Source organism: Parus major, chromosome 4 (genome assembly GCF_001522545.3).
Source record: "Parus major isolate Abel chromosome 4, Parus_major1.1, whole genome shotgun sequence".
Taxonomy (NCBI): Eukaryota; Metazoa; Chordata; class Aves; order Passeriformes; family Paridae; genus Parus; species Parus major.
The window spans coordinates 37355314-37382938 of record NC_031771.1 but is presented as its reverse complement, the minus strand read 5'-3'; the positions used below and the strand labels follow the sequence as shown (position 1 = coordinate 37382938).

The following is a 27625-nucleotide window of genomic DNA, read 5'->3' as shown; positions in this document are numbered from 1 at the left end:
GTCCCGCCGCTGTCCCGCCGCTGTCCCGCCGCTGTCCCGCCGCTGTCCCGCCGCTGTCCCGCTTCCCGTTCCGGCCGGCGGCTCCTCCCCTTCCTTCCCGCCGGCGGCGCGCGCGGTTCCAAAGGCGGCGGGAAGCGGGAGGCTCCTTGAGGGGCCGGCCCGGAGCAGTCGGGGCCCTGCGGCAGCGGAGCAGCGGTACAGGTGTGAGCTGCAGCGTCGCGCTTTATCTTCTTCATATGCCCGGCTCATTGATACGTGCTGTATACATCCGTCATCCGTACATACATAACATCTACGTCGGTCTGCGCTGAGGAACTGGGCTTTACCGCCTTTGGAGTGAGCTGGCCATAATAGTATGAAGTAACAAAAATAGTCTGAACAAAGATTTCCCGTTCTCTCCCAAGCACAGACGTTAAGAAAGGCGATTTGTATCTTTTTCGTTAACTTCGTCCTCGGTTTTGTATTCTGCAGCATATAATAAACAGCAAAATGTCCTCAAAGAAGAAAATAAAGAAGAATCATACCAGCTACAAACTAGAGGTAAGTTTCGCTAGGTTGGGCAGAATCCAAGCAGCCAGTGTTTTGGTTTTGTAGAGAGTGTTCAGAGGAGGGCAAGGTGAAGGGCCTTGAGCGGAAACCGTGTGAGGAGCGGCTGAGGGCCCTTGGTCTCTTCAGCTGGAGGCTGAGGGGAAACCTCATCGTGGTCTCAGCTTCCTCAGCGAGGGGATTCCTGGGGCAGACACTGGCCTCTTCTCTCGGTGATCAGTGAGGGGACCAAGGGGAGTGCCTGAAAGGTTGAGGTTGGATATTAGAAGTTCTTCACCCAGAGGGTGGTTGGGCACTGGACCAGGCTCCCCAGGGAAGTGGTCACAGCAGCAGCCTGACAGAGCTCAGGGACTGTTCGGACAGTACTCTGTGGCTTTTGGGGTGTCCTGCGCAGAGCCTTGTGGATCCCTTCCAGTGCAGGATATGCGGTGATGCTGTGTTGTGCTACTGTGCAGTCGAGGCATTGTCTCTGGAGATGGATGCATAGGGGTTAATGCAGGACTTGCTTGGCACTGGGAACTGCTGTGCAGTCCCTGCTGGGACGGGCTTGGGGTGCTGGTGTGGGGTTTTCTTTTTCATTTTAGGAGTAGTGCAAAATGGAACATTGACTTTCAAACAGGCAAAAGTTTAAAAACAATCTCATAAAAGACAATTTATAGAAAAAGTACTTTATGTGTATATTTGATCCTATAATAGAAATGCTGGGGCACTGCTAAGCACTTATAAAATTAAAAAGCCACAGACGTCAGTCTTTTCTGGTTACAATTCACCCTACAAGTACACGCAGAAATTAGTGAGGAAAGTCACTTGTGCATTTTGTGAATGGCACACAACTGTTTCCACAACTGTTTCATAAACTTGTGTCATTCTCCTTTACCCTTCTGCTTTACAGAAGTGTCTCTGTAATCCTTGATTTATAAATTTCACTTTAGTTTTTCAGTTTCTTAAGATGAAAGTAGTTAAATTGGAAAAGGGTGGAAATTTCTGCGATATAGAGATGAAAGAAGAAATATTTTAACACCTGAAAAGAAAAAGATCATAGAAAGCAGGTATTGGAGGGTTCTAATATTTCTAAGCCTGTACACTTTTATGAAATAAGACAAACTTGCAGTAGAACACAGTATCAAATAGCAGAACATATATTTTATACCATCACTTCTCTTAGGGGAAAAACCCCATAGCCTGAGACAAAAATATGCTTCAAATCCTTATGCCATAGCTTAGGAGTCAATATGGTTCTGGTTAAGTGTATTTCTAGCCAAATGATCTTGAAATTCATTGTCATTTAATCTCAAAAAGCTGCATAAACTGGCTGTTAATTTCATACCTATCCAGAAGCAGAAAGCCAACTCCAGTCTTCGTTGGAAATCACTTTCACTTGAGGAGCCAGATGTCTCAAGGATATTGAAGGTAGCAGAAACAAATCAACTTGAAGACCTTAATGATTCCTTTGGTTAGTATTATCTTGAATGTCATTTAATGTATGATTTTCACAAACCAGCCACATGGGCAGAATACTTCAGGTGCTTACCTAGGAAAAGGTTTTGGTTCTTTGCAAGAGGAAGTAATGGAGAGGACAGACAGATGGGATTTTGTGTTATTTTCTATAATTTAGGAAGCAACAGGAATAATACTGTAGTATGTGCAAATAAAAGTCAGTGGAAAAATGCCAGCTATTCCACGTTTATAGTTTGAATGTAGAATTTCACATATCATAATATTGCAGTTGTGCAATAACATACAGTTAAAAACCAAAGTTCAATTTCTTAATTTATTCTTTATTACATTACACAAATTATGAAGTGACATTTTTGCCATTGTAAGAGTATTCATGGCAGGAAACTTGGACATTTGTAGTTGTTCTGGCCCTTTCAGATGTTACTTAAAAAATAACATTAAGCCATACAATTTTTGGTGAAGGATTAAAACCACTTCCATGCTTTATATTTGACTTGTATAATGAGGCCTCAATACACAGGAAAAGAATCACTATAGATGGTGTAGGTGCTCCTCTGTGTGGAGTCCTCTGCTATATCTTACCTGTACATTTTTTATTATTTTTAAACCAGTGTAATTAGAAGCTGTTGAGAAAATGTTAAGAGCTATTTCTCAACTGTAATAGTTATTACTCTGAGAAAATTATGGAAATATAAATGTAACTTGGGAACAGCATTGACAATGAGCTATAAAAAACAATTTAGCAAAATGAAAAGTTCTTTTCCTTATTTCTGTGGTTTGTGTTTAGACTGCAAAAAGGATTCCCGTTGACACTAATGTAAACTAACACAAAAGTTTTGTGGCAGTGTGCTTGAAAAAAGAAACTTCTACTGTGGAAGGCATACTAAAACCATCAATTTCTCAGAGTTCCATTCTATTTTGGTAGCTACCTTCAAGAATTCTACATTTACAAATATTATGTAGCAGCAGTAATTGCCTGCTCATAGTATCCATTTTAAGGCAGCTTAAAATCTATATAAAAAAAAAAAAGAAAGTAGTTGTTTAATTGTGTAGAAGGTTAACGTATGCCATAGCAAAGAGAGACTTGAAAGAAACTGTATCAAGTATTCTGCTTGCTCTATGCCATGTGTACATGCTGAGCTATCTTTGGTTTGGGTTCATAAAGAAGTAGCAGGTGGATGAGTACAGAAACTATGAAACCTTTCATTATATATTTTTTCATAATCCTCAAAAAATACTTGTAATGAGAACTTATTTTATTAGTTGGCAAAAGACAAATACTCTAGCTAAATGCTTAATGGCTGGCAGAGCACTCTCTTTGCCTTAAAGGATGGGAGCAGTGTTCATGCAGTTTATTTCTTTGTTCTTTATAGATCACCCTTTGCACAGTACTGCTGTGGATGCTTATGGAGAGGAACAGTCACAAAACGAGGCACTCAGTCAAGTTTCGGCACCACAAAGGCAAAACGCAGACAGACGGTCTGGTGGAAAAAAAATTAAATTGTCAGAATTTAATTTAATCTTTAGATTTTTAGATTTAAAGGGAAAAGTGTTCTAGGTAAATTATATGTAACAAAGGAAATTATTTTTAAATACTATTGTTTTTAAATTTTAGTATATTTCTCGTGTTAAATCAAATTTGGTTTAAATCTGAAATTGTCTTGCTATTTAATTCAAGCTAGAACTTTAATAGTAGTTGTATGAAATATAGCTGTACAAAATGTTCCTCAAAACACAAGGTTTTGTGTATGTGGTTGAAGATCATCCTTCCTCAGGGTATCAGTGTATGTTTTTTCTTTTCCCAGTAAAAAACCACATAGCTCAAAGCCCTCCGATGGTGATGTTCAAAAATTCAACACAGCTGATTCTGAAGAGGAAGCCCTTAAGGAGACTGTGGTACTGAAAAAGTTTCATGAGTGTTATCAGTCAATTTAATTTTAGTTTACTTCATGCCATGCCTGCATTAGAGGGTGTCTTAGTACTTATATCCGAAATAATCAGTCCTCAGAGTATTCCTGTGATGTGGCCAAGTGAAATGCTTAAAGCTACAAGTCATCAAATCAACAAGGAATATTGTAGCCAGGTGTTCCTGGATCCTGTAGTCTCTTCCCTTGCTTGTTTGGGAGTATATTCTTATTTTTTTCAATTATCTTCCTCGAATCTAGAATATATGTTCTCGAGGAATGGCATACTAGATGTAATATGAATCCTTTGTACTTGTTTGGTATTGAAGCAAAACAAGTTTATGGGAAAAGAATATTGATAAAATTAATTTTGAGTATGTGTTAGAATTAAAAGCAATTCAGTTCTGAATCAGTGTTTTTGAACACTTACTCTACAATTAGTTTAATATGGTTTTGGCCCACTTAGCTGCCAGGTATACACCAGGAGTCAACTGCAGGCTCAAGAAAGTAGCCTATGATAAAAGAGGTTGTGAAGTAGTTGGAACAAGAGTTTCTTATGTATTGAAATTTATCGGAATTGTACACTCAGTACAGTGTTAGGCTTCCATCAGCAGGCAGGATGCATGCAGAACCCTTGTACAAGTGCTGTTGTGGTTGTCACAAAGTCATCAAAGTGGAGAAAGGATTGGGAGAATGTGGGTGAAAAGGAATGTAAGCAGGCAGTGTTGATAAGAGAAATGTTAATCCTGGGCAATGACTGTGCTGAGCTGAGGGTCCTTAAGCTCCTTAGCATGTCTCCAGCCCTGCTGCATGGCCAGTGGCTGATGGGTCAGTGGCCAGTGCAGTCAGGCAGCCACCGTCCTGCAGCAGTGACCACTGGGCTGGGAATGCTGGAACAGGCCAAAGGAAACGTTACTGATGCTTCAGTCAGGAAATGCTTTCTGCATTCTGCCTAATTGTCATCTCTCAGGAGTTTAGATGAGTAAACCTAGGAATTTATATCTGCTTTTTGTGTCACAGAAGACTCCAAAAACTACTCGATTCCAGGCAGAAGAGAGGCAGTCTTCAGAGGAGAATACATCCGATTCTTCTGGTAAAGTACACTTTTCAGAACCCTCATATAGCTTCTCTTCATCCAAGATCAAAGTTTTTCAATGGTTTTCATTTATGGACTGTAGAAACACAGTGCTTCTAGAAATGGGAAGTTTCAGCTTCAGTTTTGGTATAGACCCTCCCCGCTTTGATCTCCATGGTTTGCATCCCTGGACTTGCCTGTTCTTCCCCTGAAGGGGTAAAGCATAGGTGTGCATTATACCTCTAAGGAAGCCTGGTTTCCTTTGGAGGGAAGCCTGGAGCCATGGCTATGAAGCTGTAGGAGGTATCAGTACATTCCTTGGTCTGGAAGCCTGGAGCAGCAGCTGTGGGGCAGAACTTGGAGTGCCCCTGACTGCACAGGACAGCAGTCAGTGTAAAGACCCTTGAGGCATGGAGCTTCGAGACAGTGGCATTTTTCAGTAGGAAGAAACTGTTCTTGTGTCATCTTGCTTCCTTTGAACAGAACCCCATCACATTTTAGTACTAGATTTACATTGGGGAGTGTGTGAAGAAATATGGTTTAGCTTTTTTTGGAATTGATTTATAATAATAATGCAAAAATTAAAGAAATGTATTTGTGTACAGTGGGTTTTTGAGGCATATATGGTATTAATAAAAGAATGTGTACAAATATAAAAGCTCGTGATTCTTTGAGTAATGCAAGTTGCAGATTCAGGCTAATAGTTCTTTAACACAAAAAATCATGTCTACAGTACACTGTGTAGTTTAATACTTAATTTACAGATGTGTTTCAGGGCTTGCTTGAATCCATAAAGAATAAGAATTAAGTAACATATCACTGATCATCCCAGTTCTAAGTTGTTCCCAGGTAAATCTATCACAGTAGCTCAGGCAAAGACAGATTAAATAATTCAAATATTCCTCTTCTCAAATTTCATGTTGAAATACTCATAACTTTTAGATGGTTATTTTGATGGTGGGCACAAGAGTTTTTCTATTGTTTTACAACGTGTACCTGAATTGTGCAGTGTTTCTGTTCATTTTGTTGTTCCAGTGGATAGCCCACGTTCTGTACAGGTTTGGTGTCCCAAAGAGCTGAAGAGATCTACTAAAGATATTACAGAACTGGATGTTGTTCTGGCCAAAGTTGAGAAGATAGCAGCAGATTACAGGTAAATATTCTGCTTTCCCATGATGGGATATTCAAAGTTTTAAAAATAAATGCCTGTGAATTTGCTAATGGGCTGTCCTTTAGGAATCAGTATTGCACGGTTACATTCTAATGTTAATGATTATTAAGTATCTATGATACAAATATTTCTTCACATGTGATCTTGTCATGGTTTCCAGGGAATTGATATTTTTCCAAACATGAACAGCACATCTCAACTGATATTTTTCAAGGTAGAAGTGAAGCTATTGCTAGTATATGAAAGATCTGCAGTTGTCTATCTGCTTAACATGGGGTTTTATTTATTACTCAAAAGAAGGGGTTTGGATGAGATTTCCCCTTTACTAAACCAAATGTATTTTGTCCCTCTGACTTCTCCAGACAAAGCATAGAATCAGACATTGGCAGAAAGGCTATCAGTGACTTCTCTTCTGCTTTCAAGGACCAAATCACTGACCTTGTAAGTACACCAGGAATAAAATCAACTTTGTGCTCAAAATACCTATGGTTTTATATTGCCCTTTACACATTCATTTTACAAGCTTTAAAAGTTTCCAATCTCTTGTCAGTATAAGTAATAGGAAAACACAATTTGTTGTGTGCAGGCTTTCACAAGAATTGCCTCTAGAGACAACACTGCTGTCACGCAAGTACTTTGCCAAGTTGTCACTTTTGAGAATAGGGAAGCATCCAATAATCCCCAAGTGTTTGTCATATCTAAATCATTATGTAGTAAAACTGGTGAGCTGCATAATTTAAATGAGCATACAGCTATATCAAACAGTTTTAAAATCTTATTGACTAGAATTTTAAAAGGTTGATTTAATTTTTGTGCTGTCTCAGTGCCTTCTGAGTAAGGCCTCTAAATATTCCAGGGAAAATCATCCTTTTTTAATTAACATTTTGAACATAACTGTAAGTGTAAGATATTCAAGTACCATCTGGACACAATCCTGTGCCATCCTCTAGGATGACCCTGCTTGAGCAGGGAGGTTGGACCAGAAAGCCCCCTGTGGTCCCTTCCAACCTGAGCCTTTCTGTGATTTATTGGCTGGAAAGATTAAGGTGATTATGATGAGTAAAATGAACTCAAAATTCTGCAGAAGTTGTGCCAAGTACAATGGCTGAGTACTAAAGCTATAGTTCTGAGTGGTTCATTAGAAATAAGTGTTGGAATTACCAATTTTATACATCTATATGAAGGTATAGAAAAATTAAGGTAGGTATTATTACAGGAATTGGTACAAGGAGTATGACTTGCACTAACTCCTTTTGTGCAAGTGATTTTCCTCTGGAAGGAGAGAGGAAAGAATACACAACCGGTGATGTCCCTTTGAACCAGGGTTGTTTTCTTTTTTTAATAAAAAACCAACTTTTTACATTATTCCAAAGTAATTCTTGCAGCCACGTTTTTAAGAGGAGAGTGATGAACTCAACCTGTAATTCTTCTTCTTCTTCTCTCTAGATAGCAGGAGTCCAGGAATTAAAGAACATAAAGAAAAAAAACGCTAAGGTAAATACGTACATCCATATTAGCTAGATTGTACAGCATACAGTTGTGGGCATTGGAGTGTCAAGAACGTGACTGGAAGAGATAAAATAATTGACAAAAAGGTGTACTGTACTCAGAATCAACTGCACAAACAGAAGTTAGGGAACCACCAGAGGTTTTTTGGAAAAGATTGAGCAAATGATAGATTGCAAACTCCAGATGTATATTGCTATATGGTGTAAAAAGAATGAATGCACATTAGGATGGGTAAGATCTATGCATGTCAATTACTCTCCTGGCTTATTGGTTTATTTTTTTTTAATGAGTAATGGTGAGGCTTCTGGAGAGCCAGTTAAATGATGACAGCTAACATTAAAGAAACATAAATGAATATAAAATCTAGGAGAGCAGCAAAGATAGCAGCCTGTGAGGATAGAATTGGATTGCTTAATTTAAAAAAGGGAAGTCTCAGGCAGCTGCATTCCCTAAACAGAATTTTTGTTCAGAGGAAGACAGTTCCTCTCTTCATTTATAGTGAGTAATAGTTAGCTGAAAATGCAATGGGAATGTTGACAGAAGGAGGCACTAGTGTAAGGGCAGAAAAACATTGTAGTGGTTTCATCAGGGAGAAGTGAATGCCCTACAGAAGAGAGATTTAAGAGAAGCTTAGGCCTGTCTGGATTTCTGCCCAAATTAACATCTTCTGCAAAGTTTTCAATGGCGAAATAGCTTTAACAAATAGAGTCAACATAAAGCTTATCCTGGGAAGTAGCAATTAATATGCTGAAGTCTGGTTGATGTGAGGTGATACAGTAAACTGCTCTGCATGTAAAATGAAAATTCACAGCCACTCAGATTTATCCTTAGTTTTCTTCTTAGAGATTTGTTTAAAATTAAACTTTTAGTTGCTAAATTTGATTTTATGATGGGTTTTGTGGGGTTTTTTTTAATTGTATGTTATATTAAAGCTTAGTTATGGCTGCCATCCTGAACATACATTCTTATTAATTTGCATTTTTAAACCTAAAACCTCCTAGAGTTCATAATGTTTGAAATCAAAATGTCACAAACTCCTTGTGTTTGACTGTAAATCCAATGTTTCTTAAAAACAATTGTGGATGGAGATTAGAGTTTGACATTTTAAACAGCTTTAAATTGTTTAAAATACAGATGTAAAATATGGCAGTTTATCAGGTCTGGTATCTTAGAATCTTCCACAATGACAATCAGCATAAAACCTCAGAGAAGAAAAGGGCAATGAGATTTGAGTTGCTTGCCTTTGAAGTTTTAGAAACTGTTTCACAGCCTTTGCTCACTTTTTTTTTTTTCAGGCAATAACAAACATCAAAAAGAAAAGGCAGCAACTGGTGCAACTCAGAGAAGAGCTAATTGGGTGTGTTTCTAATGATGCACAATAATAGCCTGAAGAACTTAAGGAGTTTGGTATTTTGTAACTTGGAAGGGAAAGTAATCTTTTTTTGTTCTCTCATTTTATTTTGATGAAATTACCACTGTCTTGCTTTTTGTTTTTACAAAAGCTCATGATAATCACTTTGTTATTTATTTCAGTTTCCTAGACAGTCCTTCTTTCAAGTTCTCCTAGCTGACTAGTTACTGGGAGGGTGTTTCACACCATATGTTCTTAGGAACAACACCAGTGTTATGATTTGAATTTCAAAAGTGCTGGATCATAAATAACAACGATGATAGAGGACTTGTTTGGTTTTGAGGTGGGAGATTGTATTTTACCTCTGCAGGTCAACAGGTTTGTTTCCTTCTCATATGGCCACAAAATTCCCATTCTCTAACTTGGCATTAATCTTAAGTGTCATTTATATACACAACACAGGAAAAATGGTTGGAAGAACCACTAGACTTCCCCAAATCCCTTGAGCTGCTAGAGACAAGCTTTATGCTGAAGCTGCATTTAACATACACTTTGTAAGGTAACTGTAGGGAACCATGGGCTTGGATTCACAAAAACAGAGTCAAAACCTTTTCTCTATGGCCATGAGAGGTGTTTTTCTTTGTAGTACTGTGGACAAACTTTGCTCAGAGAACTATTTGAAGCCCCTGACAGCTGTCTTCACATTTTTATATGTTGTGTTTTAATCCTTTGATCATTGAAGCTTTTTTTTGCAACCCTGTTGGATGAAAACTACTGTTGGTGCTCATTTTTGGAGTGTTATTTTAATGGATCAAGCACTCCAGTTTACTTAGCAGAGGTGTAGGTAGTTTGTAGATCCTGAATATGCTTCAGCAGAAGAACTGAACTGAGCTTGCAGGCAGGGGTGTGCAGAAGCAGAACACCTTGTATTTAAGAAACTACACTTAAAAACCTTAAATTCTTGAGAGTGGCTACATTGTCAGACCCAAAAGAGGGGTTTGGTTCTTTTTGGTGGATTCAGTCTCATGCCTCTATTTAAATAATATGCTTGTTCTACCTAAGCACTATTCCATAGTAACCTATGTTTCGTATTTCTGACCAGCCTTTTAAAAATTCCTTCAGAGGAAATAAGGTCATAGCTATTCATGCAAGAAATATGCAGATCTTGCAAAGTCTTGATCTTTTTTCAGAGCTGAACCACAACTGACACAACTACAAAGAGAATATGCTGAGGTACAGGAAAGGAAATCTTCCTTGAGGCAAACAATTGAATTAATTACTGATTTAAAGGAGATACAGCAAGACTGTTTGGACTACAGAGAAGAAAACCCTAAAGAAAAAGTGGAAGTAAGTACATATTCTGCCTGTGTTTCAGTTTTCTAATTGTTTCTTATTTTAATTTATGAAATTTATTTATTTACATATCTTAAGTAGCAGTATTCTGTTCATTGGCTTTGCGGGAACAACTTGAGAATCACTGCTGAACTGTAGTTTTTCATTTGTGTTTTTGGTCTCATATTAGAAGCTGAACTATTGCAGAGAAGATTCTGTGGTCTTGCTCTCAGTATCCAGGAATTCAAAGGACATAGAAATGAAACAGTTGTCCTTAGTTGGAACTCCTTTATAGAAATTAAAGATTAACAGTGGGACAGAAGTAATTAATTTTTTGTGTTGTTATTGTTCAAAAGTAGGGAAAGCTCTGGCACTTCCATGTAAGATATTTAATGCTGAGAACAGTGCTGGTATTTCATGACCAGAGTAACATCTTCTGTAGCCTTAGAGCCTGTTCCTGTTTGCCCAGGTATTTTCTATGGACAAGGCTTACACACCAGCCATGTGTAAGGGAAATCCTCACATTTCAGAAGACTCTGATTTTGGCCGTTGTTCACTTTTAAAGGTCATGTTGCGCCATTTTAGACAGAGGAAAAATAAATACTGATATGTAAGTGATCTTTCAAAGAGTTTAAAAATGTTGCCTTGTAATTTTATTTCCTTATCAACAGTATGGAATTTCCAGCCTCCCAGCTCTTCTAGTGGAGTCTCAGAGAATTCTAGGAGCAGAAAGGCACTTTGAGAGTATCAATATGAAACTGGAAGAAGCTCTGGCTGCAGAAAAAGAGCAGAGATCAAAGAAAAATTAAGTGTCTTTTTAAGACTTTCAGACATTCAGAAAGAACAGTTATTAGAATTGTCAGTGCTTAAAGCTTGTTTAATCATTGTTACTCTATTTTATTTCAGTGTTTAAAAGCAGTCAACAACTTAGAGATTGTATCTTATTGTCAAATAGTCTCAGAATATGAGTGTAAGGAAAAGACAACCACAGTTAATAAAACTTTCCTGTACTCTGAACAATGTTGAGTGTTAATCTTGTGCTATTAAAATAATCTTGAGTGGAATATATTTGTAAAGAGACTCTGGTTGAACAAAGATGAATAAACAAATCTTTTAATTGAATCTGCATTTGAAATATATTACTTCATCTCATATATGGAAATAAGAAGTCTGTTTTGTTGGCTTCTCAATAAAACTTGGACATACAACTAATAGAAACTGTAGAGCAAAGAGTGCTAAAAGTGCTAAGCTTGGAGCAGCATTCATGATGAGTTTTTAGTCTAGTTCTCTTCAGCCCCCTACGTAATCTTCCATGATCTCCTCAGGTCTGCTGAAGTTCACCCAGGCACACTCCATTCTTCATCCTACAGCTCTGGAGTGGTACTTGTGAACCACCCTGCAGGACCTTTCACACCAGCACCAAACAAGCGTCATTCATTGCTGGCCAGGCCCGTGCTTAGCTGCCTTCTTTAGTGTAGAGATCCTCTTTCCTTAAAGCTTCCAGAAGAACTTCATCTGGGATTTCTTCCATGGCACGATTCAGACTATCATCTGCAGCTTCAGCTAGTTCCACATCTTCAGCAGCTTCTTGGAAACAGGCATCATCACTTGTGTTTTCCCACTCACTGTCTGAAAACAGGAAGTCTTGAGACCAGCTGTTCTCTGGAGATACTGAGCTTTTTGACAAGTCTGATGCACTAGAATGTGGATTTACTTTTCCTTCTGTGTCCTCCCCGTCATCCATTAGCATGGACTCTTCTTCCTTTGTGAAACAAGAACATTACTTACTCCATGTGCAAATACTCTTCACACCTTTAACTGCTCTGCAAGTTGAAAGTTTGTGCTGTCACATAGAATGGATACTTCAGAAAGCTGCCCATCACAACAAGATTTTCCAGCATGTTCATGTATAGCCACATTAACCTGTGGAAGCTATTTTACTGGGAGTAGAAATGTGCCGTTTTTCTAGCACCCGACAAGAAGCCTGTTGAATACAGCTTCATAAAATACAAGGTTAAGACTAACTTAAGTGTCTGTTCAGAGGTACTGTCAGGACCTGAAAATACAGTTAAATGACACTTTCTGTGAAATAACACCAATAGTTATTGATGAGGTGCTTGACTAGCACTTAATGTGCCATTCTGCTGTATTATATTTAGAGTAGTACAGTTAAATTTAAAAGTTAAAAAAATGCCAATTCTTATTGCCTAAGCAGTGGAAAAACTTGTATGTTCAGGGCGTAGCACTATCAGGTCTGTTTAAATATTCTGCCTGTTTGGGCAAATGTGCTGCTTTCATACGCTGAAATGGAGAGAAATGAATTTCAGGAATGAGGGTCGCTGACATGTATTTGCCTCTGACTTAGGTGTTCCAGAAGCAGTTTTATTTTACCTTGCATGAAGTCAGACATGCACAGCAGAGCTAAACTTGGGCACTTTTTCTGTTCAGCACCTTGAGTTGCCTTGTGGCTTAGACATTGGGAACTGCTGTTCACATCAGAACAGAAAAAGTCTTTAGTCCCAGGTGAAGTTAGACAATTCCAGTAACTTAGCATTGCTGGAGAACTTGAAAAGGAATATATGGAGCTACCACACCAGCACAGCTGCTCTGGGGACCTCTTCTATACCACTGTACCAGGATGTGGAGCTCTCCCAGCAGACTGGGATGTTAGTGGGAATATCCAAGGATTTCCAGAGCCTTACAAGAACTTAAGCATCTCAATAGGACCAAAACATACCTCTTTGAAAAGCGTTTGGAGGCATATACCAGGTGGTAATGGAAAACCTAAATCAAATATAAGACATTAATTAAAGTTAACATTACAAAAATGATTAAGTATAATTGAGATCATAGGCTACATACTTTGTGATTTGAAGTTCTGTTCTCTGCAGACAGGATCGTGACACTTTTGATACCAGACTTCATTCTTTAGATCTACCAGAATCCTAAGAATGAAATTATTTCATTTTTTAATAATGGTACATAAATGAAATTTATTCATACAGTTGGAAATTCTATCACGAAATGAACAGGTTTTGTTTGTCCTCAGCTGTGGCCATTGCTTTCATACTCTTGGCAGACTTACTACATACTCTTGTACAATTTTTAGTAAACTTCAGGTTTCTTAAGTTTAAAGAAGTAAGTTTTAAGACTAACATCTGAAAGTGAAATTTAGTCAACTTCATTACATTAAGCTTGGAAGAAAAAGTCAGCATATTAAGATTAGCATATGGGACTTAATTGTAAGATAAGATTTTGTTGCTGCTGCTGTTATAAATAATTTCATTATAAAAGCCACATAAAGTCACACTTTTCTGTCAAATGATTAGGCCACCCACCTTTTTCAACTGTGCTTTAGAAACACCAAACTTCAAGCAACTCACTTGAGAAACAGCAAGTTCATCCAGCTGTGGGGTTTTTTGAACATTCTTGTTTCTCAGAAATACATTCCTTATGTTTCAGTGATTTTAAATGTTACATAAAATCATTTGTAAGTTAAAATATTTATACTAATTATACACCGTAATTCTAATATAATCTAAAAAACTGACTTTCCATAATTTATTTTGCTAAAACTTTAGGAAGTATGAGTCGTAGTTGTTGTAGAATCACTAGCAAAATACATCTTGATTCATGTGTCAGGAATTACCATTCTAAAATGGCAATTCTCAATTATTAAAATGACAAGAGTAATTTTAATAACATAAGAAAGTAATTTAAGATGCTTTATAAATTAATTCAAAAGTAGGCTGCTTGCTTTCTTATTTTTCAGCTTCCTAGCTGGGAAGAACCAAAACATAGTACAGCTTAATAGCTTTAACATACTCTGACTTTCACATTAGCATCTTCAGGTGCGTATTTTAAATCCCACAAAGATTTCTTCATAGAATTATTAGAAATAAAAGTCCAGTTATCACAACATGGGGAGTAGGGATAAACAGTTTCTTTGTTTTTTGGGGGTCTTTTTTGTAATTAAAACATTGTATCCCCACAGAGCAAGACAGCAGAGATTGTAACAGTTGTTGATTCTATTCATAGGAGTTTTTTCAGCCTTTCTAGAGAATAACAGCTGAACAGGAAAATAAATGAAGCTGTTTTCAACTGAAAGTTAAAGGACATACATTATATTGTTACTTTTGTGAGCTCTTCCGATATTTTCACACCAACGGTAACCAGAAATATCGTAAATAAGTAGTTCTTTGAGAGAGAAGTAATTCCATTGTCGTATCCCTGGGGAAAAAAATAGTTCTTTAACTTCTTTAGAAACAGCGCTGCAGGAGATGCATTTGTAAATAGTAAGGTGGTCTCTTTACCTCCTTGTAGCCCATCTTTATTAACCAAAGAACGAACAAAATTATCGATTTCTGGGTATGGCGAACCCTGGTAACCTTCCATGGGATCTGTTAAACCAAAGGCCACAAACACACGCTGTTAGAGGGTTTGCCACAGTAATATGCCGTTCTACACACTATATAGACCATAGGCAGAAAATGTACATGAATCACATCACACCCTTAGATAGAATCTGGGAGAAAGACACTGTTAACTTTCTTGTAGATCTTTAAAGTGCCACCCCCAAGGTGCAGAGGGAGCTGGGACAAAGCAGGACAGCTGTGGGTACAGGAAGGGGGGTCAGTGGCATTCAGGTGCTGCAGAGATGTACTCTGCCCCTGCAGAAAGAGCTGAAGAAGGGCCCTCCTAAAAGTTATCAGGTGTACAAGTCACAGAACATCTAAGTTAAGAGTATTTTCTTTCTATGCAGTAAAAAAGGCTTGAGGTACCTCTGCTGCTTCTGTTAGTTTTACTGTTTAAAAAAGTAGATATTTTTCTTTCCTCCTCTGAAATGCCAGATGACAGAACTTTTATGTCATCACTTTTTCTAAAGAAAGGAGAGAATACAAAGAGTGTGATTCTTACAGCATAACAGTACAACACAACTCACTGTACATCCCACAGCTCCAGGCCCAAGGGTGGGCCAGGAGACCTCCAGAGGTCCCTGCCAACCTTGACCAGCCTGTGATTCGTTGTGCACCTTTCCCTGTCCCTGGAGCACTTTCCCTTCTGGCCCTGGCAGCTCCCCTGACTCCCACCACAGCACAGGGGTTCCTCCTCCCCAACAGCAACATTTGGTTCCTTGCCAAAGTCCCAGGACACACCTATTTAACAACTGCTGGTCCACACTCCCACAGCAAGATGTGCTCTAGATGTAGTATTTATGCAAATACACCCTTCAAAAGGTTTATTTTTTTCCTCTCTACAATGAACTGCTTTTCCCTGCCATATTGCTAACCGCAAGCCAGATGATCACAGAAGTCTAAATTCAACACAGCAGAATTTCTCATCCATATTTATGGTGGATTCAGCTGATGACTATGAGCTGAATACACTCTGTGGTTAATTGGCATCACTTCAGGATAATGAACAGTTCATGATATAAAACCTGAAGTCAGAACAAATACATGTTTTCAATAAAAATATTAATCCTATTTTAACCTTTCTGCTACAGCAATGCTTAAGATCTTCTTAACATTAGGTATGACATATCAAAGGTTTAGATTAGATACAGAAAACTTGATTATTGTCTGTATGAGTACCCAACCTACAGAGGGGTCTGGACCAAATATGAAATCCGGTATGCACGGAAACATGAACAGATACCTTTTGTATTTCTTACGCTGCTTTAAAAAATATTCAGACTTCTCCTATTTAACTGACTAAAAATATGTAAGTTTTGCTTCCAGAACTACACAGAATCTGACCAAACTTAATAATGTTTATGTTTTGGCATTTTGAACGTGGATAGTGAAATGAGGCACAATTTAGAAGCTGTATCACATTTGAAGGCAGGTTTAACAAATGAACAAGACTCACAAGAAATTTTTTTCTTCAAAACCAAGAAATTCTACTAGGAACTCCTAAATTACACTCTAACAATGTTATTTGAATAATTACTTATTCATATTAGTTATTTGTAACTGCTACAGGAGAATTATCATTAAAATACCATACATTTGACTGGAATTGAATCATTACCCAATGTTGCAGATTAAAGAGGAAAGAAAATATGCTTCTTCCAAGGAAACATCCTTTTCACACTTGGGGATAAACTTATTATCCTCTGCTATCTTCAGAATCACATTTTTTCCTGCTTTTGATGACTTATACATCCGGAAATTTCTATTCTTTGTATAAACACCTACAGAAAAACAGATATTTCTTAACACAGCAGTGTGGCTAGGATTTAAGATGCTGATCACTTGCAAATTAAACAATTTTCCTTGGGCCCAGCTAAAAGTCTAATGAATGGACAAAAACTGTTACTGGCCGACTAACATCCCATAGAAAAAATGCAACAAAGCAAGATCATGCACGCTTTTACGTTACAGAATAATTAAGACAAATGCTCAACACCTCTACATAGGCATTTTAATCATTCTGACATTATAATTGTTAAAAGTTCCCCTTCAATACAAGAAATGGGTTCTTTCACAATAACTTTGTGAAATACAACTGAGCCCAAAAATTGTGTGAGCTGCACAATTATTTTAACCAGAAAGAACTTAATCTAACTTTCTGTTTTCTGTGGAATGCTTCACAACTTTTCTGAGGCATATATCAGGAAAAATTAATTCCAATCTCAAAAACAATGATCAGGTATCTTAACATTGCAAAATCTAACAATTCATTGAGAAGGAGAGTTTCATTTGCAGGTTGCATTTGATTTTCAAGCATTTGATTTTCATGAAGAGAAAAGCACTTACAGAGCTCATATACAAGAAGAGTACAAGAAGAGCATCACAAAGCTTTCTGTCACTGCAGCCTCAAGATATAATTCATTATGTCAACAACTTTGACTTTAGCTTTCAAATTTTGAGGTAATGTGTTTATGTTATCATAAATACTGAGGATGGTTAATTTTGGAAAACTAACATCAAATTCTTAAAAAGTGAGATAGGAAACAAACTGTTTTTATTTGAATTCCATTCACAAATATGCTTGAAAGAATTTTGAACAGTAGGTGAAAGTAACCCTCTGACTCAGTAACAAAGCCTACTGTAGCCTACTTTGGGATTACATTTCAATAGATCAGATATACTGAAGAGGTCCATAATAAAAGTGAACCTGACTTCCATGAGAAAAATTTGAAGTAATGGGAGTTCTTCAGAAGGGTCTGAGGAAAAAGCCCAAGGTAAAGTCCTGATATGTGTAGCAAATTGCTGTGCAAAAGTGTGCTAAGCTATTTTCATTTCCCTGAGATAAGACAAAAAGCAAAAAAAAAGCAGATATGAAGTTAAAGAAGGGTGGAACTCTCATACTCTTGTTTGATTATGGGTGTTCCTGGAGATTTGCAACATTTTAATACCATGAACAGGCTATGCCCAGCTGGGCCATGAAGTACCCAACCCAAAATTTCTGTTACTCCATCACTGAAAGCTAAAAGCTGCCATTACAAACAGGGAAAGAAGGATCAATTCATACTTGCAGAAGAATACGGGAAGCCATGCCTGTAAGACTTGTTCCTTTATTAAGAAGCTTCTAATTCAACTGAAATAACAAAAATGCAATATATGCCATCCTCTTTTAATCCAAATGGGAGCACTAAGCCCTTAAGGGAGAAAAATATTAGTCTTGTGTGGAAAGAATTGGGAAGAAAAGGAATTTAAACTTCAGAACAAAATAATTAAATGTAGTAATAGAAATTCTACAGAGCATGAATCTAAGGTTCCTTTAAAGTACAGCACTTACGATCACAGTTTCCACATGTTTTTAAAGTTTGACCATAGGGACAACAGTAAGAACCCCACTGTTCTTACTCTCTGTAATCAAAGATTAAGGAACGTTTCATTTTCAACCTTTGTTGAATCCCAAAAAGTTTTTAAAGCACTTATATTTACCTAGATCCACAAAAAGCTGCTTGTTGCCTTCTTTATTGTTTACTATTAGGAAGGAAAAATCCAAATTTTCTCCCTGGTGTGGCATTTCCATATCCTTTGTTTCATGAGCAGCAGCTGGCCAGTCTTTAGAATCAACTTCAACAGCTGTGAGGTTTGTAAGAGAGCCATCTAATCCAGCTCCTGCAGAACACTGGAAAACATGCCCTGCTTCCTCTGTTGGAATCACAGCAGCTCCACTCTCCATTAATCTTATGGCAGGCTGCAAAATGGTTCTCACAAAGTTACCTTAAAAACAACAAAAAAGGCCAGAAGCAGGTAACATCATCTATGAGTAAAGAAAGAACTTAAGAGAGTTTCTGTGCAAACATTTTTCAAAAGAGCCAAGATGGAAGAGGTTTAAGTTCAGGGTCTTTTTAGCCCTTCTGGATCTTTTGAAGAACCCACTGTATAAAATGTTTCTGGCCAGTGACAGAGAAACCAATGACTTGCAAGAATTTGTACTAAATGTCTTTAAAGAAAAAAAAAACAACTAAATATTAGCAAGGTCAGATTAAGGATTCTGAAAAGGTTGTGACTGTCCCTGTCACAACTGCTTTCCCTAATTTCACTTTCAGAATGACTGAAATGTTTACTTGCAGCTTCATGGTGTATTTACTGATGTAAGAGCTTGACCAAAGCTTACTCAACAAATTACTTTCACAGAAGTTTTTGTATGACTTTTCAAACTCACAGTATTGTAATTCAATTCCCATTGCATCTCCAGGCTGTGCTAGATGGTAACCAAAGACAGACAAATAAAAACCATCGCCATATCATTTCCAGGGAGAAAGCAAGAGAATAGAATAAATACATAAGTGGGAAAAAAACCTATGAAGTGGAAGGAATACTGGCAAGGATGATTCTGCACTTGTTGGATGATGCTTCCATGGGAACATGAATGAATATGAAATACGGTTCCTCCCATGCTACATATCAGCAGAATGACTCAGCATATCAAGCATCAAAATCATTATCACACTCATAATTGATTACAGGACTACTGGGGCACACAAATGAGTCAAGACAACCCGAAACTGGCAATTCTCTGTGTTGGAGTTGCCATACCTGAGAAATCCCAATTTACATAAACAATTAAAATTGCTTTCAGCTTTCTCTTAACCATGTTAATGCACAAGTGGCTTGAAATAATCTCTGTCCTGCCCTTTTGACAATGTCCTGAGCAGAAATTAACCGTATTTAGAGTAAAAAACAACAGCTTTAATTGTTAAGACTGACATTAATCTGAAAAATCAAGGTGTTGTAGACTTGCCAGTTCCATATAAATCAGTATTTTTGCAAATAAAACACACAGACACAAAAAAATTACATTTTTGCAAGCACACATGCTAACTATAGGAAAATAAAGTAAAAGATGAGAAAAAAATGAGGCCTAATGAAATAGAGAGTAATTATGTGTATGCTGGGAATACATATTTGTTTCCACATATGATTCCATTAAAATAAATACTCATATGGGAGATGGCACTGTATAAAGTCAAAACCTCACCTTTTATTTCTAGGTGTAAGAGAAAAGAACACACTTACCAACATGAGCATTATCCTTAAATACAGTCTTTTGGGGTAGAAATATTAAGTGCCGACTAAATTTTTCCTCAGTACTGGAATCCAAGTTCAAGACATCTTTTGATGAACAATTTACATCATAAAGTTCTTTTAATTTTTGGCTGACAAGCTGAAAGTATAAACATTAATTACGTTGTTTTACTCTAGCAGTTGTATCTATAAAACCTAATACAAAGTCAGATTCTACATTTTTCCCAAGCTTTTCTTTTTTTTCCTCATTTTGAGCATACAATTAATTTAATTCAAATTAACCCATAGAAAGTTTTAACCAAGTTTGACAGAGACTCTATTTCCTTAAATATGCAAGTCACTTAACTAACAGCGATAAGCTGAGAAGACTTCCAGTTCTGGGGTCAAAGTCTGGTTAGGAGGGTTAACCCTGCAGGCTGTTTTCCACCACACAGCAGTTCACACCCACAGTGACAATGTTTGTAATGCAAGCTCACCGGGAGTGGAAGATGGAGGCTCCCACAATATAAAGGAGCTAATTCACTGGTTATGATTTGACCCAATGAACAGTAACTAAGCAGAAAACTATTTCACTCTAAATTAGCTCTAAATAAACCCTTTATAAAACAAGCTACTGATTACTCATGCTTAGGACCGGGACTCAGAACCTAAGGAACTGAAAACTTTGGGTTTTAGCAGCTCAGATCCCCCACCCAGCAAATCCAAAATCGCTTCTTAACCTGAGGAATCTCTACATTTCAGAGTTGATCCACAATGGATTAAGTCCTCCAGATTCTGTATCAATGGAAGGTTCTTTATGAAGGAATTACCTCAATCATCTTTTATTTTTGCTCACTTACAACTAGAGACATGTAGGTTAAAAAAGTCTCACAGACATCCACTCACAATGAGATTTTATTTACAGAAGATATTCTTCTAAAAACATATGAATCCCATATTGAACTCGCAGAGAGCTCATTTACAAAAAAAAAAAAAGCAATAAAATGGAAACTGCACTATTTAATAAAATCAATAATTAGCAAAGGTATTTAATTTTAGGTACCAAATTGGTAAATGCAGTCACATGAAGCTCTCTAAATCATCATTTAACTAAATTATAATGAATTGTCACCTAAAGAAACTTTCTGGAGAGATTTATCTAAGCCTTGATATACGACTGCACCACTAGGCAAAAGGAATGAACTGAGGAATATATGTATCAAACTTTTATTTATGCTACTTCAAAGAGTACCTAAACATTCCTTCAGTTTTACAGCTTTGAAGTGGCAGAGCATGTAAAACAATCTTCAAAAGTAAACTTACCATGTCAGTAAACCTACTGTGAATCCAAACAGTCCAACAGCCATCATTTTTTATTTTTGTCTCTCAGTAAAATTTTTTGTCTCTCACTATGACTAAACCCTTGCTTTAACTAAAACAGTTTTTTTTTTTAATTAAAAATAATCACTGGGTCTGCAATTCTTTTAATTTTACTATAACATAATCAAGATAAAGTGGTAAATACTTCTGGTTTCATAATAAATTAACAACAAATTCATATTCATCCACAGCATGACTTTGCTCCAGTTTACCTCAATTAACTTCTTAACCATACTCTTGCCATCTGCATCAGGATTCGCTGGTTTGTAAAACTCCAAATCAAAATAAAGTTTGCAAGCATCTTTTGCAGGAATTACTTCATAGCAATGCATAAGACTTGTTTTGCAACCTTTGCTAAGGAAAAACAAAAACAAATCACAACCTCTCATGATAAACATTATGAGCATGCTAATCAGTTGCAAACAAGGATCCCACATATTTTATTCTGCAATCAATCACCCATATTAAAAAATGTAGTAGCCCTATAATGCTTTGAAAAGTTTGTAACTGAGATCATCATCAAATATCAACAAAAATTATTTGTCTGGCCTAGAATTTAATTTTGTAAAGTATTCTCCTCTCCATAACCCCCCTCAGGCTTACAATACATACAGAAATGTTGAGAATTTAAAAACTATTAAAACTACAGTAAAAAAATGTGATATCTCATATGTCTTTAGCACAAAGAAAGAGTTATATCGAATTTTTTCTAACTAAATTTAAAAAATCATCTAATTGTCAGTTTGAGAAAAAAAATCAGGCTTTATGTACAGAAATTGCCTCAGATTTCTTTCACTTCATAGCCAAATGTTTTATTGTAAAAGAAAGAAATAAGGGGAAAAAGTTCAGCACATGATAAAATTGTCAATACTTGGAAGTACATCATGCAAATGCAAACCCATCAATCAGTTTCCAGACATCTGTATGAACACCCTCTGAAACTGTATGACTGGTCAGAGAAGTATGTTTTTGTTTTTATGTTAGTATGATCCCCTGGAGAAAGCTGACAGTGAAACCAAATCTACTGTTAATAAATTTCACTTCAACAGACAGAATACTTAATTCACAGGAAATAATGGCATCCTACTACTCAAAAGAAAGTAGTAACCTGCTGTAGAATATTATTGTTTTATCCTCATGGAGACTTTTCGCATTGCCAAAATGAAAACCCATTACAGCTCTGTGCTACTCAGAGCAGCAGATGGCTCCTGGGAATACCATCCAGTGACAGCTATTATAGGTGGGATATCCAGTATACCACTAAGTTTTAGTAACATACAGGGTACCTTCTCAAATACTCACGTGTAATAAAACCAAAGCTCTTTGTATGTTGTCACAAGGTAAAACCTCTGTCCACTCTGGGTGTTTTTTTCCAAAGCAAACACGTGAACATCCTTTTAAAATAAATAGATTGATTTTTTTTTTTTGTTAGTTTCATTCAAAAAAAACAGTTTAAATCTTCGTAAGTTCCTCCTTGGCATCAGTTAAAGGTGAATAAATACCAGAGAACTATAAACAGATCACTTATCCTTTTCCATGCCCAGTAGCATCTAGTTTTAAATCATTCTGATTTCAGTAACATGGGTAAAACTTGGAAGCTTTTATTTGTTGTGCAGTAATGTAAATTGTTTTCTCTGTAAACTCTTGGGTTTTTCTGATCAGTATCAAGTGCATCTATAGGGTGGAGGAAAAATATCCTGAAAGGAACAGCCTCATGGACATGATGACAGTATAAGCTTTATGGGAAAATATTCTTCAGACATTATTATGTTGTATAGACCCAAAAATGGAAATCTGAGAAGAAAGCAGAAAAAAAAACTACTGCTAAGCCAGTGAGAACCTGTTTTGGAAAACAAGCTGTCAGGATTACTTAAACACCTGAAACAGCATGGAGAAAAACACAATACTTCCTTTAAAAATAGCAATCAATTTGAAAAGTATTAAACTGAAAGCAGAGGATACCTTTCATACAATATTTATTTGGCTAATCACTTCTAATCATCTGAACTTGCTACTCTGATGCCACTGGAGAGTTGTATTGTTTTTATTTAGCCTATGTCTCTTAGCTCTCTTTCTTCCTCTCTTTTTCCCTCCTCTTTCTTCCTACTCAATTCTCACTACCTTCCCATTCTCCTGCCCACCCTGACAGCTTGTTCATCTTGAGAAGGAACAAATTTATCATTACAATGTTCATTTTTACTGTTTGAAGTTAACACCATATATCAACTTGTATGCTAGAACAGAACTAGTTCTTCTTAGATACCTCCAGTGCAATATGACCTACAAAGATAAAATAAAAACCTTGCTTTTTCAGGACTGGGAAGGAAAAGATCTTACAAACTGATGAAGACTTCACTGCCAACAGCAATTCAAAATTATATTCAATCCTGAAAATATATAAAGAGACATTCACCTAACACATAGTATACCTCTTTGCAGGTTTTTACATAACTAAAAGCTTCAGCCTGTCGAGAAAATATTTTCCAAACAGAAGATGGCATAGAGGGCTTGGACAGTCTTGGTTTATAAACTGTAGGAAGAGGATTTCTTTCATAGTGAGATGCTAGTTCTTCCACTTTCTTCAGTCTTTCTTGCCATTTTCTCTTCATTTCTCCTAAAGCAATTACAAATAGTCCAATCAATACCAATCCATTTGCAAGGCAATTTTAATCTGAGTATATCCTGTATGCCTTACTGATTTTGATTCTGGTTCTCTTGAATGTAATTTACTAATTAACTGGAAGTAGCCAACATTCCAAATCAACACCCAACCTTACTACGATACTCATTTTAATCTTAAATGTCTCTACACTGTTTTGGAAGTACAAGACCTTCATATTAACACATGTCTTATCAAAGATAAACACAACAGAATAAAGAAAGTGAAAAGAAGTGAAAGATGGCCTAGGAATTTTCATTTTTGTCTACAGAATGGCATTATGGTCCTCAGAAAGTATACAGACTTGACTAGGCACGTAATGTTAGTAAGGAGTAAAAAACACTAAAAATGAAAAAATACTAAGAGTAAAAAAATATTTTTGCTTTATGGTTGGGGTGACAAATGAGGCAATTAATTTGTATGAGTGGTACAATACTTGAGTTCATAGGAGGAATTAAGACTTCAGTGACTTCAGCTCCAAGGTCTGCATCTCAAAGAACTGAAATCCAAAATGAGGGCTCCATTCTCCACTGCCAACCTTTGCTATTGATCACTGATACTTTCACCTGCTTTAAAAGCTCATGCACTTTTCACAACCTTAAAACAGCAATCTTATCTCTTTTCAAGAAATAGAACCATGCAATAACTCTTGTTATCTTGAAACCTTTAAGCTTCTAGTTCAATAAAGCAATCCAAATGCTGTAAAGTAATGCAGTGAAGCCTAAGCACACATATGTACAATTATCTATAAGTGGAACACCTTCACATCAGTAAAAAGCACTGCCAGGAAACTGTGAAACAGAGGAAGAGAGGCAAGAAGCAACAAGCATGAAGGGAAATCTTGTTCTGCTCAGCATAACCACTTAGTTCTCCTAACAGCCCCTGGGTTGCAGTGAAAGATAAAAATGAAACTAAGTGTACTGAAAAGTATTCAAACCTTTAACAAGCTGGATCCACAAGGCAAATTTAAGTATTTAAATATTCCTGTGGGGCCCCAAAGCCCAAATTTTAGATCCTCTCATTCCCCCTCCAAGTTTTCCACAGCAAAAGTTCCTGGACACTTACCTTTCTGCCCACTGTTCTAAGCCTGCCAATGTCTTGATAGTCAGTGCCTCTGTCAAGTCTAAGTAACAGAATGTTTTTTCTCTAACAGGGATCAAACATATTATCTCTATCCCCCTTGTCCATCTTCTGAACTGTGCATTTTCTTCACTCCCTTTTTATAATCTTAGTTCCTTCTCTGGGAATGAAAAGTTAGATTATAGATAACAGTATTTCTCAGAAGTGCTAACAAAACTTTCGGTTTCATTTTGGTGCTGTTGGCTGTAAATTAACTGGGTGCAAAAGACATGCCTACATCAGCACTTTCCACAAGTTGACCATTAAAAAAGGAAGGCAAAGGAGAAGCCCCATAATTCACTATTAATTTTAAACATTCTAGTTATAACAGGCTGTATTTTTGCAGAAACACAGCTGGGAGGATACCTGAACCTGGGAGAAGATTGATGACCCTTACTTTAAACTGAAACCTATCCATGCTTCTTGCAGCCCAAACACTTGGTCTCCCAGGAGTCCAACTTGTGTTTTCAAGGCAATTTCAATTCCTGTGTGAACTATAACACAACACATCTATTTAGAGCACATACATACAGTTAACATTTACAGACCAGCCCTCTGAGTTTGGGAAACTCTCACTTCATCTTCCTCTCTTATGCCCCACCAGAAGTAAGGGCAATACTTATTTTTGTTTGACTTGACTGAAAGAAATTTTGTCACCAACATGTTTGGACTTCAGTGTTATTGATTCAGCAGGATGACTGCATGGAGAGCCTGGAAAAATGTCTCCTGAGCAATGACTTACAGAACCATCTCATTTTCTCTATTTTATGGAAGACTACTTCTCTGTTTAGTCCTCATGATAACGACAAAACATATTACCCACACCTGCTGACAACTGAAGCTGAGACATGCAAATCAACTGTTACTCAGAATAATATTACACTTGTTTCCTGGCCAGTGTGTATCATGCAACACAGTTCTATGGCAGAATTCATGGTCCTTGACACAAATAAATCCATGAGATTTTCTCCCAGCTACTGATTCAGCCTCAGAAGAACACATTAAATTCCTTAATGTTAGTGAAAATTAGCTTAGCCATCTTTATGCTGAGCTGACGAGTGGCATATTAATAAACACTACTCACCTTCCCTCAACAACAAAAAATTTTCATCTTGCCCTCCTGATAGAGGAAGTGGCCTCTACAATTACAGAACGATGGAATGGCTCAGGTTGAAAGGGACCACAGTGTATCACCTGGTCCAACCTCCCTGCTCAAGCAGGGTCATCCTAGAGCACTTGGCACAGGATTGTGTCCAGTTGGTTCCTGAGTATCTCCAGTGGGGGAGACTCCACAATCCCTCTGGACAACCTGTTCCAGTATGCAATCTGCTCCTTAAATTAAGACTGCAAGTGCAAAACTCAGTACATGGGACCTGGTGATAAGACCTCAAAAAGTAGGTTAGTACCTGTTATGAGGAGCTGGAGTAATAGTTTCCAATGTATCTGACTTCTGCTACTGAAGGTCGATGTACTGAAGGTTGATGAAACACCTGAAGTGACCTGAAAGCTGATGATGAAGCCCAAATCAGCCCTCAGCATTAGAGCGCTGCCATGCAAAGCAGGTCTGTGGGCAGCCAGGGACAGTCACCATGCCAGTGGGTGAAAACCCTGCCCAAGGGAAGGTCCTGCTGTGGCAAGCTCACCCACGGGTATCTGACTCACTGAGGTCAGGAGGGGGCTGCTCATTTAGTAATTGACCCCACAGATTACTCGAGCTGGCCATTTCCTTTACCAACCACCATTCCACCAGAACTATGGAATATTCTGAGCTGGAAGGATCATCTAACCCAAAGACTGTCCCAGCCCTGCACATGACCATCTCCAAGAGCCACACTATGTGCCTGAGAACATTGTCCAAACTCCTTGAGCTCTGTCAGGCTGGTGGTGTGACCACTTCCCTGGAAGTCTGTTCCAGAGCCCAACCACCCTCAGGGTGAAGAACCTTTCCCTAATATCCAACCTCAACCTCCTCTAACACAGCTTCAGGCCATTCCCGTGGGTCCTGTCACTGGTCACCACAGAGAAGAGATCAGTGCCTGACCCTGCACTTTCCCTCATGAGGATGCTGAAGACCACAAGGCCTCCCCTCAGTCTCCTCCAGGCTGAACGGGCACAGTGACCTCAGCTGCTCCTCAAAGGGCTTCCCCTCAAAGCCCTTGCCATCCTCATAGCTCTCCTTTGGACGCTGTGTAACAACTTTATATCCTTCTTACCTTGTGGTGCCCAAAACTGCACACAGCACTTAATATAAGGCCGCACCTCATATTGCAACATAGTGTAAGTGTACCAGAATAGCACATTTGTTTCAGCAGGCAGAGGAACTCGAGCAACAGCGCAAACTTCGAGGTTTGGATTACACCATTCATACCCAAGAACAGCAAGGACAGCCCTACCCGGCTCAGCGCTCAGAGCCCACAGGGAGCGGTGGTTCAAGTGGCCCGCCATCGGCCCGGCCCGGCGGGCTCCGCCGGCACAGCAGAGCAGAGCAGAGCAGAGCAGAGCAGAGCAGAGCAGAGCAGATCAGCCAATCCGTGCCTCCTCAGCCTGGCCTCGCACGTCTCCCTCCGTGCCGAGAGCGGCCCGCACGGCCAGGCCCGCCTTGTCCGCGGCGCTCACGGCCAGGCCCCGCTCCCCGCCGCCATTGGGGCGGGCCG

The 27625-nt window shown here is 38.0% G+C and overlaps 2 protein-coding genes across 16 annotated transcripts; one reads left to right on the top strand and one right to left on the bottom strand.

Annotated features, from left to right (window-relative positions):
• The first annotated feature begins 93 nt into the window (after positions 1–93).
• On the top strand, positions 94–11468 carry CENPU (centromere protein U). Of its 7 annotated transcripts, none has more exons than XM_015624458.2 (12): positions 94–201; positions 472–540; positions 1882–1999; positions 3378–3507; positions 3810–3900; positions 4929–5001; positions 6019–6136; positions 6517–6595; positions 7601–7648; positions 8959–9020; positions 10205–10361; positions 11018–11468. In XM_015624458.2, exons 2-12 carry the CDS (start codon positions 490–492, stop codon positions 11153–11155), a joined length of 1065 nt encoding a protein of 354 aa, XP_015479944.1. In that variant the 5' UTR covers positions 94–201; positions 472–489; the 3' UTR covers positions 11156–11468. The 7 variants fall into 7 exon arrangements, with proteins under 7 accessions (XP_015479944.1, XP_015479945.1, XP_015479942.1 ...); XM_015624456.2 differs by having other exon boundaries at positions 96–353; XM_015624457.2 differs by having other exon boundaries at positions 96–360.
• On the bottom strand, positions 11444–27619 carry PRIMPOL (primase and DNA directed polymerase). Of its 9 annotated transcripts, XM_015624447.3 has the most exons (14): positions 27365–27619; positions 26378–26478; positions 23623–23807; positions 22496–22587; positions 21406–21547; positions 19826–19973; positions 18242–18526; positions 16380–16542; positions 15128–15225; positions 14660–14746; positions 14468–14576; positions 13209–13291; positions 13084–13130; positions 11444–12108 (listed from the first exon to the last, which is right to left on the bottom strand). In XM_015624447.3, the coding sequence occupies exons 3-14, from the start codon at positions 23800–23802 to the stop codon at positions 11803–11805; spliced, it is 1740 nt and encodes a 579-aa protein (XP_015479933.1). In that variant the 5' UTR covers positions 23803–23807; positions 26378–26478; positions 27365–27619; the 3' UTR covers positions 11444–11802. The 9 variants fall into 9 exon arrangements, with proteins under 9 accessions (XP_015479933.1, XP_015479932.1, XP_015479930.1 ...); XM_015624446.3 differs by lacking the exon at positions 26378–26478; XM_015624444.3 differs by lacking the exon at positions 27365–27619 and having other exon boundaries at positions 26378–27295.
• Positions 27620–27625: the final 6 nt, after the last annotated feature.

Excerpts from the sequence above, each read along its gene's own strand:
- CENPU (XM_015624458.2), top strand. The coding sequence starts at position 490 with ATGTCCTCAAAGAAGAAAATAAAGAAGAATCATACCAGCTACAAACTA. Across the intron at positions 5,002-6,018 it reads GAATACATCCGATTCTTCTG|TGGATAGCCCACGTTCTGTA; the intron begins GTAAAGTACACT and ends TTGTTGTTCCAG. Across the intron at positions 9,021-10,204 it reads CTCAGAGAAGAGCTAATTGG|AGCTGAACCACAACTGACAC; the intron begins GTGTGTTTCTAA and ends ATCTTTTTTCAG.
- PRIMPOL (XM_015624444.3), bottom strand. The coding sequence starts at position 26,510 with ATGCTGAGGGCTGATTTGGGCTTCATCATCAGCTTTCAGGTCACTTCA. Across the intron at positions 15,226-16,379 it reads TCTTTAATCTGCAACATTGG|AAAAAGTGATGACATAAAAG; the intron begins GTAATGATTCAA and ends TCCTTTCTTTAG. Across the intron at positions 13,292-14,467 it reads CACAAAAGTAACAATATAAT|GATTCTGGTAGATCTAAAGA; the intron begins GTATGTCCTTTA and ends TTTCATTCTTAG.